At 43.6% G+C, this 13,103-nt stretch overlaps 1 protein-coding gene across 1 annotated transcript; it reads right to left on the reverse strand.

Moving 5' to 3' along the window:
- Positions 1 to 14: 14 nt before the first annotated feature.
- LOC104071746 (leukotriene C4 synthase-like) lies at positions 15 to 7,422 on the reverse strand (the record flags this gene model as incomplete). Its single annotated transcript, XM_009585239.1, has 4 exons — positions 7,365 to 7,422; positions 2,962 to 3,061; positions 1,039 to 1,109; positions 15 to 146 (listed from the first exon to the last, which is right to left on the reverse strand). Coding segments are annotated over exons 1-4 (361 nt in total), but the record flags the coding sequence as incomplete, so codon positions are not given.
- Between the last annotated feature and the right edge of the window lie 5,681 nt (positions 7,423 to 13,103).

Consider the following 13,103-nt stretch of genomic DNA (forward strand, 5'->3'; position numbering starts at 1 on the left):
GACGCATCCTGCACCCAGCCTCCCTGGGTTGGTTTGGGGTGCCCACAGCCCCCCAGGTACTAACCGTCCCTGCGCAGCCACGGTGTATCCCTGGAAATACTTGAAGCGGGTGTAGAGGTACAGCAGCCCACACGCCGCAGCCACACCTGCGGGGGAGAGGGGAGCCGAGTCCTGATGGGGCCACGGGTCCCCAGACACTGCCGGAGCTGCAGCCCAGCTCAGTCACCCATGCCCCCGCTTCCCCCTGCAGCTGGGGGCACGGCCACGAGAACCAAACACGGAGAAACTTGGCTTTAAAGCACTGTGGGAGTTTAAAAGGGTTTTCTTCCTTCCCTTTTTGTGAGGGATGAACCTCAAAAAAAAACCCCGAAGTTGCCCTGGGTCTTGGGTTTGCAACGCTCCCGCCTGTGGTCCTTCCTTGCATCTTCCCCGTGGCGGCAGCCAAATCCCCTAAACCTGCTTGGTACGGGATGGACAGTGGATGACTAATTGTTTGGGTTATGGTTTCTCGTTCTGACATAGCAATTTGGGTACCGTGTTGCAGCTCAGCTTCGGCTTGCACCTTCCCCGGCGCAGCGGGAAGCAGCAGCCTCCGAAGCAGAGAGCTACGCCGCTCCCGGCCCTGCCGCCGCCCTGGCACCACGCGCCAGCCCCACCTTATCTAAGAGAAGCAGCATGGGGCGACAGCGGGGTGCTGGCGGAGGAGCGCGGGCTGCCGCTGCCACCAAACCTCTCCTCTGGGCAGGAGACCGGCTCGGCTGCTACCAGCAGCTTCGTGCACGCTGGGGTTGGGGCGCTCCTCGGTCCGGCCGGCCGGCGGGGGACTTTGCTTTCCCTCAGTAACAGCCTCACGGGTACAGAGAGGACGCGCCTGAGTCGCAATGGGATTTAAATTGGGGTTTTTTTGGTTTAGACTGGACTAGACTATTTCAGTTGGAAGGGAACTACAACGATCATCTAGTCCAACTGCCTGACCAATTCAGGGCTGACCATGTGGTGCATGTGGTTTGGGTTGGGGTTCCCCCCCATCCCCCTTACCTTGATGGAAGAAGATTCCAGCAACCCAGAGGAGCGAGACGAAGATCGGGAAGTACTCTGAGCAATTTGCCCTGGTGAGAACCAGAGATGAGCATTAAAACTGCATCCTCATACCTCAGAGGCCGGTTAACCAAGGCCAGAGAGGTGAGCTGGAAATGCGCGTCAGAGCAAACGGAAAGGGCCGGTAAGAGGCGTTGCTGTGCTGTGCTGGGGAGAAAGGGCCTTTTCTGCGACCAAGGACACCCAGTATCTGTGTTTTAGAGAAGAAAAGCACCCAAAACCGCACAGCATTCACCTCATCCGCATTCGCATGGACCCTGCAATGACGAGCCCTGGCCGAGATGGAGGTTTGTCTTTGCTGGCCCCTCGACAGGCTCCATCCTCGGCCCCGCGCGCACGGTGCCTCACAGACATCTAGCGCAGCTACAGCTTAGCAGCTGCGAGGGCGGAGGTTCCTTGACATTATTTAAGGAGCGTTCTCTTCCCCTTGGGGGAGCACAGCTCAAATTTGGGTGTCACACAGGTCATGCTCCAAGAAGGAGCCTTCTCCCAGATTTAATTCAGCAGAAGGTGATCAGATCTCCAGCCAGGTTTTCCTCCTTCCTTTTAGTGACAAAAATACAGATTTTCTGCAGGAAAGGGCAGTGGGAGCTGTGCTATTAAAGACAATGGTTTTGTTTCTTGATTTCTCCTACATTTTACTGTTCCCTAGGCAATTTAATCTTAAATTTGGCCAAAAATTTACCAAGCCTCAGGGAACGGAGCCAGATTGGGAGCTGGAAAAAGTCTGAAGAACCTTACACTGCAAATGCAGTTTGAGCCTCAGCGAGGGGAGGCTGCCAAGTTTCCACGAGTGAGTAATAAATCAATACCTTTCTTCCTCTCTTTTTTTTTTAATATATCAAAACAAATTATCCATTTGTATCCTTTTCTACAGGGAAAAGAATAAAGGGAGGAAAAAGCCCACAATGAAGAAATACCTTCTCAAACTCAAGTTCCCTGAGGTCGCCTCCTCTGCAGAACATAGTGGAGGGCTTCCCGGTATGCCGCAGCCCCCAGCACGACTCGGTTAACGCACAGCCCAGTATTTAATTAAAAGTCTCATCAACAGCTACCCAGCTAGCAAAGGCTGATGCCTCCCATGCAGGCTAACCTTTCTCTGCATCGCAAAAGGACCGAAGTGGGTGTTTTTATCACTCCACAAGTGTTTCTTGCATGCTGGTAAAGAAATACAGCTGCTTTGTTCAGGATTTAGTGCCGTGCTCGAGCTACCCTTCAAACCAGCTCTGGCCAATTCCTTTCAATTGCTTATGAAACAGCACGACTGAGATAAAAGACGGAATCCGGTGCTTGCTGGAAGCCGAAGGGGTCTGTGAACGTTTCCAGTGTAGCTCCAGCATTGCTCTCTCCATAGGAACAGAGCAAAAAGAAACAGCCCTTGGCATGGGCCCACAAGTGCCGACTTTCACAGTACAATGGCTTAAAAAAAGAAAAAATAAAAACGTCCTTGTAGCTAGTTCTGCCAGCAAGGCCTTTTGCTTCAATTCAACAGCAAAAAAACTTACAAGCAAATATTAGGTTATTAATGTAGCTTCAGCTACTCTCACAATTTGGAGCCAACATTAACGATTATAATGCATTAATGCTCAGCACCTCTGCCATACAGCCACTAATTTGTAATTTGGCTGCCTCTCACGATGCCAGAAGGAGAATTATCGTGGATGGACAGAAATACTCCAGCCGGAGCAAAGTGCTCCAAATCGAAACTCAGACCTCTGCACGCAAAGCATTAAAAAAAAATAATCTACTATCAGCAGCAGTAAGCGAAAAGGTGACTTGAGGGTGACTTCAGTCTTTCCTGGTAGTGACACTTGACTCAAGTCATATCTAGATTGAGTCATCACAAAAAAATCAAAATCTTACTGAGCTCTGAAGATCCGCTCAAATTCAGGGTGACCTGTTGTCTCGGGAGGGGAGATCTTGTACTTCCGTCGGGCATAGATCACCTGCAGTGCAAAATAGGCTGAAAAAAGAACAACACAGGAATAGTAACAGTCCAGCTGCGTTTTATTTAGCCAAGCTTTATCTAGCTTGGAATCAAGCAAGTGGTTAGAGGAAAAGCACTGATACTGTCTAGGTTCATAGTCACACATTACCTGGAATAAATGTGGCATTTATTTCAGGCTCATACTTTAAATTCAGGTTTGGTTATCCTTGCGAGCACGTGTACGGCAGAGCCGACGTGCTGGCTGGCGCTTTGCATAGCCAGCCGCCCGGCGCGCAGCAGCAGAGCCCTTGGTGCTGCTCCCCAAGAGATCAAACACACCAGGAAGGCCAGCAACGCACATTAAAACCTTACTGAGACCACATCCCGTCACAGAATTGAGATTCTTTTTTTAATCTTGCACTCTGTATTTAAAGCATGAGTACACCCTCAGTCAGTCTGATGGGAATAACGTGTTACACCCCCCCACTATACCCAGCGGGCACAAGGTTTTTGTACAAGGATGGCACCACGTCACAGAGCAGCATCCAAACTGCGAAGCACTGGGATATCATTAAGTCAATTAGAGATGCTCGTAATCATGGCAATATAAGCAAATGGGGAAGGGGGCGATTATTTCTTCCACTTCATTCCTGCAGGGTAGCCCCAAGGTTGAGCAGTTCAAGGCGCAGGCATGCTGCCACTGACTGCCTGTGCCGAGTTTGGGCCGAGGTGCTAACTCTGCGTCTGCTACATCGCTCCTTTGAACATTTGTACGGGACATGGAAAGTCACTTCTTAATGCTGAAAACTTGTTAACATGAAGATTTGGACCATTTCACTATTTGATGAAAGTTCTTACTCCCACAGGTGATTGCTGATGTTTCAAGTATTTATCTTTTAGGTGCACTACTATATTGTTGCCTTTATGGGAAAAGAGCATTTTCATATAAGAGAAAACTAAGTTATAAAAACAAGTACTTTGGTGGCTGTGGCAGCGTGCTGCAAAGCGAGTCACTTGGATTAGCAAGTTGCTAACAGAGCAAGGTTTCCAGAGCATCGAAGAGAGGGACAAGGAGCCAGGCTGCAAGGACTGCTTTGTGGACTGTCTTATTCTAACAAGATAAAAGAACAGTAGGAGAGAGAAGGAAAGTAGGGACAGATGTTGCAAGATTAAAGACAAGACAGAACCATGCGTGCCTGCAGAAAAGCGTTAAAAAATATGTAGAAGAAAAGGGAATTAGAAATGTAAATAATTGATCTATGTGATCTGTGTATTACACAACATATTGTCCATTTAAATACACAGACATTCATTTAAGAAAACATCCGTGTGTTCTAGTGCCTTCCACACTGTGTGCAGTGACCCAGCTCTAAACGAGAGGTGCTGGGAGAAAAGGGTGGGGAGGAAGAAGTTTGCTTTTCCCCTCCTGATCCGTGTGTAGCACGCCGATTCTGGGCCAGGGTGAGGATATCGTTCTGCCTCGGAGATGCGGCAGGATGCACACGGCATCTGTGAAAGCAGAGCGCTAGGTCTGCGCTAGCGCACAGCTGGCAATGCAGCAGCAGCTGGCAGAGCTCTGGGAAAAAGATGATGAAAGATCCTGTTACCTCCTCTTCACATCAGATAAGCACATCTCTCCAACTATTGAATGCTCTCAGGGTCTCATCCCAGCCACCTCTCAAGAAATGGACCGAGCTAAAGTTACTGCATCGTGCACAGCTCTGGCTTGTGGCATAAGCCTGACTGTGCTGGGCAACAGTCTTCATCCTGCTTCGTGCCATCTGTACCCTTCCTGATGTAGCATTTTTGTGACTGACGAACATGGTAAGAATAATTTCAGACCCAACCTCTCCATCAGCTCTATGCTTAACATCTTGCTTGTATACAGGGGCAAAGATTCAGACAAGTCCTGCAACACATCCCTTGTGCTTAGGGATGGATAGTATGTAAAACAACCACCCAAGAGGAGCAAGAGCCTTTTGGAGGATGGCTAGCTGTCCTCCAAACCTGTGTATGGGTGAAGAATTAAGGATGAAGAATCACCCTCCAAAAGCACTTCTCAGAATGAGGTGTTGAAAAAAAACCACACTGCACAAGCCTTCTCAGCGTGGACTTTCAGGGAAAAGAGTTCAATCTACTCTGCAGAACCTTTCAAACTAGTTTTTTGTGATTCATATCTCGAGGTTAAACTCCTGTGTGGATTCCCACTTGGCTTACAGGGGCTAGAGCTCTCTGTGCACTTTGCTCCTCAGTGGAAGTATCAGCCAGACCTTCATTCCTTATTTGATTATGTCCACAAACTTGTCAAACCATATTATAGCTGATACCTACCACATTTGAGTGAACCTGGCAAACAAGCTCTGTGGGGTCTGACAGACAGTGACATTGCATAAGCTTTATTTCCTTTGAAGCCATAATAAAAAGGGGAACAAAAAAAAAAAACAAAACCAACCACAACCCCCCCCCAAACAACTGTGGTAGCATTGTTCTGCTCTCTGGTACAGCATTCAACACAGGGCAGGGGCATGTATCTACAGAGCACGAAGCTCAGAGCTTTGCTAAACTGAGCGTAACTAAACTAAAAAGGGGAAAGTTACCTGAAAGAATGCAGAAACTGTGGGCTCCCAGAAAATTAAGAAAATAAAAATAAAAATCAACCAACCCTGTACTAAGCTCAGCCATTAAATTACGTCTCCTCCATCAGGATGTGATGGAAGAGTATTTGTACGTATAGTGCACGTCGGTGTTGCACTGCTCTGCCTTCTCAGAAGGAATCGCAGACCTGTAACTCACATACAGAACGTCCTTTCCAAAAATGCAAGAAAAGCTACTGCACAGCTCTGAATCAAGGTGACATTAGCACACACATTTCTTACCAGTAGAAAGGGAACACGTAGTATTTTGTAATTGCTCCTTGGCTTCTCACGCAGAGACAACAAAACGAGGCTACTTTGTCTGATCTAATGCAGATGAGAGGGTGCCAATGCTTGCGACTTATCTGCTGGCTTCACACCTATGTATGGTTTGCATAGCATGAAAGTAAAATGCCTGAGGCTGCAACCTTTAAAAAAATACTTGAAGTTCTCATAAACCAAATATATTTGAGACAAAACTGCTATCTAGGAATTTGCTACTGAGGGTTTCCCAATGGAAAGAGCTTAGCAACATTCCCGTAACTCAATTTCAAGTTCTCTTCATGTCTTCTCTGCGCACCGAACACTCCCTCCATCCCCACTTAGTTTAATAACAAAAAAATTCATAAGACAAAAGTATCTTCCATTTGTAGTTGCTGATATTTCTCTGTAAATTGTTTGAGAGGACATTACTGATAATTCAGAAATTTTGAACTCTAGTCTTCAAGTAGCATATTTGTGTTTTAAATAATAATATATTCAGAGATTTACCACCTGACGGCTAAAAATACATCAGATGTACTGCTCAGAGATTACAGCCATTCGTAAGCAAAGAGGTGCGATAGCCCTACAGTGAATTAATTCAGCAATAAAAAACCCCACAAACCAACCTTCCCTCAGAAATATGAAGGTTTCAATAAAATGGGGGCTCTGTCCCCACCCCGGGCAGGGGCAGCGTCCCCTTCCGCGACCCTCCTGAAGCCCAGGCGGGAGAGGCCTTTGCCCAGAGACCCACAATTCAACACAGGAGGTGGACAGAGCTTGGCAACACTACTGCTTCTTGCTGGGTGGTGTGAACCAGATGCATCTATTTAAATTACGAGAGTTCCTTTGAAGATGTCTGCATCCATTTCTGACCAGAAGGGCTTGCATTAGTTTCCACATTACTCTGTGCTGTCAACTCACCTTGTCATCTGCCCCGCGCAGCTAAGCTGTATGAATGGAACACACGACGATATTGGTCACAGAGGAGAACCACAGGTATACCTGATGCTCTTTTCTACATACATACGGTGTATGTTCGTACACCGACCTCTTCATCAGTGTATTTATTAGCCTGCCTTTATTTTGGCTACCTCCAGCCACTCTAAGTTACAAATTACCTGTTAACATTCAATCACAGAAAATATTTTACTTTAAAGACATTCTATCATTGAAATTGTTTTAAGTTTAAAAGTAAAACTTGAAATTTCATGTCCTTCTAGGATGCTGGCTTTGAGGTTTGCGGATCATTTTATCCCTACTAAACAATGGTCACTGAGGATGTCACTGCCACCATGAATGGCCAAACATTGGCATCGTTTTACCATGTTGGAAAACAGCAACTTTCATTCCACAGAGACTCCAACCAAAATACAGGAACCAAGTTCCACAAAGTTGAATATAATTAGCTTAATACTACCTAGCACTATATAACGGACATTTACCTTGCTCCAGGACTCCCAGAACCGTGACAGTGGCCAGCAGGTCTATCTGGTTCCTCATGTTGCTGACTGTGGACCAAAAGCCCAGCCAGGTGCGACCAGCACAGCGGCTCTCCCACCCTCCCACTACTGCACGCTCTGCCAGGCAGCCTCCTCACTGCTCTGCAGCAACACGTGTTTCCTCCACCACGCATTAACCCTCCCCACGCCACGCAACCTGCCAAAGCAGCCAGCCACCAGAAAACGTCTATTCGAGACAAGTGCCTTCTGCTGAACTACGTAACAGCAAAGGTTTTGCATGCGCAAACTGAGAAACTCTTGCAATTGTATTTACAGATTTTGTACCATGATTGAATTATATATTGCCAGCAATTGAAAGATGATGGGAATTTTTCCAGCCCATTTATTGGTAGTTTTAATCAGCTCTAAAGCATCTAAATCATGTGCGAGGTTGTAAAAATTAACAAGCACTTACAAATTAATGACGTGACCTTCTGCTCTTATTCCAAGTAGTGGAGTTGACCGCATGAAAGGTTTTCTAGACTTCAGCTGGCATAACTTAATTCTGTTAACTGGATTCTGAATTTTTAAAAAGCATTCAGATATTTTATCCTATTAATTAATACTGTAAGTTTACTAAATGAGAGTATGGTCCTTTTCACTTTTTGTAGTTTTCCGGTGTTTTTAAAATTCTGCAGTACAAACCTTTTCCTGGCTATCATACAAAATAAAAGTTCTCAGTTCAGAATGGACGGCAGCATAGGATGTAGAAACAGGTGGACCCTCAGAAATGTTACACTGACATCAGAATTATAAATGTGAAATGTAAAGTTTGAAAAACAGCAGTATTTTAGCCCTGAATAACTTTTCTCCCCAGTCCACAAAAGCAAAATATGCATCAGTTCAAGAAGTTATAAAGTTGCTCCAAAACACAGAATATGGACAAAAGACTAGTGACTTTAAAGATTTTAAAACCAAAAAGGAGAAAAAAGGTATCATTCATTATCAACTAAGGTTAATTTTGGCACGGAGAGGAGAAAGGATATGGTTGAGCTATTGCATTTCTCTCTGTAGCATCACACACACAACCTCAGCACAGAATTTGTGCACAGTACCAGCAAGAAGTGACCAGACCTACAGTCTCTCCCGAGTGGGACGCAGCAAGTTCATTCTTCTGGTTTGGATCTTCGTCACCTCAAAACCTCATCGTGACAGCTTATCAAATTGAACACTTAATTCAAACGTACAATTGTACAGTTTTTTGTAAAACATGCATGTAGAATAGCAAACTGTTCCCTTTCTCTGCAAAACACTCATAGGACATGACTTTTGACACTCCAGGCTGCTAGCAGACCCAGACTGAAATAGAAATAAAACAATTAATCTTAACAGAATCTATTGGTGACCCAAGATTTCATCTGGGGTGTCTAATGTAGAAGTCAGAGGGGAAACGTCTCCAGCAGTCTACTTCTGCTTACACCATTTCAACAAACAATTCAGGCTTTAGAGAACACTTCCCGTACAGAGCTACATTAGCCTCAGGAAAAACACCAACATCAAGCCAGGGGGGAAAAAAAAAAAAAAAAACAGTTTCTGAGCAGAGCTTGGTCACAAGGTGCCACCGATTCCTTAAAACCTTTGGAAAAACATACATGTGCACATCACTTCAACGGGGGACAGTTTGGGAAATTTCTGTTTTACTCAACATTAAATACAATGCAGCACTTTTAATGGGACAATAAAGCAAAAGTTAATGAAGTAGTAACTTCACAGTTCCCCACAGGCTAGAAGCAGCTCATCCTGGTGTTGTTATTTACTATCACATTTGGTTCTTTATAAGCTTCTGAAGTTACAGGTCCCCTCCTCCCCCCAAACACAACTCAAAACTTGTCAAGCAGGAATATACTGAAAATACACTCAGGTACGTCAGGATGCACTTTGTGAGGAAATCTGAAGGCTCTGAGCTGGGGCCTTAAACACAATAGCTAAGACAACACCAACTTCAATGCTTGGAGAATGATCCTTCAATGTTTGAAGCTGATTAAAATTCTTATTACATAGGGGGATGCTTGAAATTACAGTCACACGTAAAATGAATACAGCCTTAGCAAGAAACGCGTGTGTCACACTTTGCAAATTCTTCTTTATCGCTACTGCTAAATCTGTGGTTGGAGAGATCTGAGATGTTAGTTTAGAACTTAGGACTAGATATCATCAGTTAAAAGGCGTACTTGACAAACAGGAAATACTACACAAATAACTGAATTCTTGGGTCTGCTGCAAGTGGTATGATTCACTAAGAGAACTGCTTTGAAATGTTCAATTCAGAGTAATTCATCAAGTAATAACATGTTAACAAGAACATATTAACATCCGAACACACACCACTAAAGCTAGGCTCCTTTGGGTGCTGATGGAGCCACAGGTCATTGCTTTACTTTTCTAACCAACATCCATCGAGTGCCCATCTGAAGAGGCTCAGCAACCCAGCAGGGCCCAAAAGACCTATTTTGCCATTATTTTGCACAGCCTCTTCAACCCACCAGCTCTATGCAGCGGCTTAGGCACCTTACCAGCTTTAAGCCAAAATCTTCACACAACTTGCTACCAGCGTTTTGTTCCTTGTTCAGAAACACTAGCTCATGCTTGCAGTACATGTTCCTCATTTCTCAGTTTAGTTTTTTTTTGTGCAATCTGCCTACGTCAAACAACCAATAATCTTTGTCTTTTTACAAGTCTCAAGGAACCCAATTTGAACCTTTAAGGGCTGTTATTTTGGGGGAATCTGAGCATATTTTTGGAACTCTACAATTTGCACCTGTGAGGTCTCGGTAGTTACTAACATCCTTTTCACTAGTAATAACCACCTCTGCAGTCGTATTTCCTAGCTTAAGGCCTACAACTGCATTAAAAAAAGAGTCCAGAAGCAGCAGTGTAGCATAAAGCCTTGTTTTCCAAGGAAAGTTTTCTAAGGCCTCTTTATCCAGTTCTGGCCTGTTTAAATGGACTTTCTGAAACAGTAAGAATTGGTAAGACACAGCAGAAGAATTTGAGCCTTAGTAACAGGCTGACCAAAATTGTGTGTTGGGATGAAGGGAACCACCTCACTAGGAACAACAACGCTGAACTCTGCTCAGCTCACACAAATGTATAAAGTCACACCATGTATGTTTAATACACTAGCAAAATATTTATTTTATAATGATAAAACAGGAGTGAAGGATTTCTTTTTGGTGTGCACCAGTAATTGTAGTAAAAGAATAAGGGGATTAATGGACTCTTTATACATTTCAATGACAAAAATTCATAAAGGTTAGCATCAAATTCAACTGTTCTCCATTTACAAGCATAAAACTTACCAGAACACCCCCAAACACATATATAAAGAATTATAGTTTTAAAATCTATAAAAAGTAAAAAATATACAGTCAGAAGATCTAACTCTTATTCAAATCTTTAATATAAAATTGTAAACATTTATTTACACAAAGGAAATGTGTATAACAAAATTTTGAGCACCCTTTTCAATTGAATCGTGGTTTTTGGAAGGCAGTGGATGTTGCACAGTGACACTCTCACCTTTCCCACCCAACCAAAACCGCAGTTTATAAATAAAGCCATGGGCGGCTGGCTAGGTACAGTTCAGGGGAGCTACATTTTATTGCTCTGAAGCTGCAGCAAATGGAAAGCCCAAGTGCATATACAGACAGCTACATGTTAAAGGGCATAAAGGCAAAGCCCAGCCCTACCCATGCACCTATGTACATCTAAATGGTATTTTCATTTCCATTGAACTGTTTCAACTTTGTTACAGTGATACCGTATTTCCAACGGTCTGATCGCAGTACGTGGACAGGGACCAAAACCAGAAGCGAGGGCTGTTTCTTCTATCAGGTTACATGCTGTTTGGATCCTGTTCACATATGAAGACCAATGGGCATTATAAGCCAGTTTGCCTAGAATCTTAATTTTAGTTCAACAGTACCACGAAAAGGCCCTGTCATCAAATCTAGATACCTTCCTGAACAAACCCTCTGGTCAAGCAGGGCAATATCCACCTTAGCTTCCAGAAACAGTGGAGGAAAGAGTACATCTGCATTTTCCTGGACATTTAGCTGGATTGCCTTTTTGGTAGTAATAATGCAAACAGCAGATGTTCTTTTCCTCCAATTATAAAATCACAACTGGATGGATCGTATTTTTACTTATTCAGAACAAAGCCTGTGTGCAAAATCTACTGAAAAACGTAGCAGATTTCACCACAATCTAAACAGGGAAGAAAGAAAAGCTGAACCTACTACCCTGTTATTTCTCTCAAGTGTTTGTAAGGGGGGGAAAAAACTAGTGACACTGAAGGATGTCACTTGAAATTATGAGGTCCCAAGCACCCCCAACAGGAAGGGAAGGCACACTGGTGCAAAGTTAACCCTTAAAAATAAAAATACAGCAAACACTCCTTCCCCTGCCACTGCTAGTTTATATCTATACTCTTCTAATGACACTTACCTTGGACCAGTTTTTGGTTTAACCTAATAGTAAACCAAACTCACTAGCTCTTTTCTTAGATTGCCAGTATAATAAAGTTAGCATCAGTTATTTGCATCTCAACTACTTATTCTAGAAAATATCAGAAGTGTCAACAACCAAAGTCACTAACACCTCCGTCTTCCCATCCAAAGACAATCTTTATGTTACCCTTTCAAAAGCTCTACGAGGGATTAAGTCTGCTTCAGTGAAGTTTTATCCACTATTCAACGGTGGGATCCACTGATCAATGCACATCTTTCACCAACAGTTCAACATGATACAATATAAAATCTGTTCAACAGAGCGTAATTCATCCACACTAGACAAGTGTGCCGGACAAACCATGTTCCATGCATATTTGGAAAGGGTTAAAGTATTAGTGTTAAAAAGCAGTTTTTAAAAGTGCAAATTGTCTCATAAAGGAGCTGCAGATACAGTAAAATATTTTCCTTCTTTGAAATCAATGTTATCCTTCACTTCCCTTCACCCACTCTGGAAAAAACCCTCTTTCACGCATCTCTGCAGTGCAGAAAACTCCTGAAGCTGCCAGTCTGCGTTGAAGGAAATTGCTTTTAAATCACAATGCTGGGTTTGGTTCGAAAATTTAAAGTTTTCCAAAAAAGTGGATTTAAAAGGGAAGAGGTATTTGTGCATTTAAAACAAAAGCTTTCAACTTTATTTTCATTTTAAAATAAAGGTTAAGGCAAGGTGGTTTGTTGGTGGATAGGGGATTTTTTTGGTAGAAAGTAAGGTCTTTGGAACACTGACTGTTCCCATTGTGGTTTTTGTCCTTTCTGGGACTGACCCCAACACACGGATGAGAGGTCTCCTTGGGCTGAGCTGAAGAACCAGCATCTGCTTCAAGGGATATTAAAGTAGTAAATCCACCAGTCTATAGAAAGATTATCAAACTCGTAACCCAGTATTAAAAAAAAAAGTATTTAAAGGGGGAGACTTCCATATTGGAGCAACCCTGATACAAGTACTCTCCCAGGCTGCCTGTGCTATTATTGCTGCTAAGAACTTTTCACATCTCAGCCAAATTCTTTTTTCCTCATTTTTATCCTGAAGTGACAAAGTCTTGTGCTCATTGAGTCACTGCTAACTTTGGGGAATGAACTGATCTCAAAAGTTAGTTTCACTTTTTACCACAAAGAAAACTATATGAGCTGTCATGAAGCAAGGCCTTCATTTAAATACAACTACCTTTGGAAA

The sequence above is a fragment of the Fulmarus glacialis genome, unplaced genomic scaffold (genome assembly GCF_000690835.1).
Source record: "Fulmarus glacialis isolate BGI_N327 unplaced genomic scaffold, ASM69083v1 scaffold33269, whole genome shotgun sequence".
Taxonomy (NCBI): domain Eukaryota; kingdom Metazoa; phylum Chordata; class Aves; order Procellariiformes; family Procellariidae; genus Fulmarus; species Fulmarus glacialis.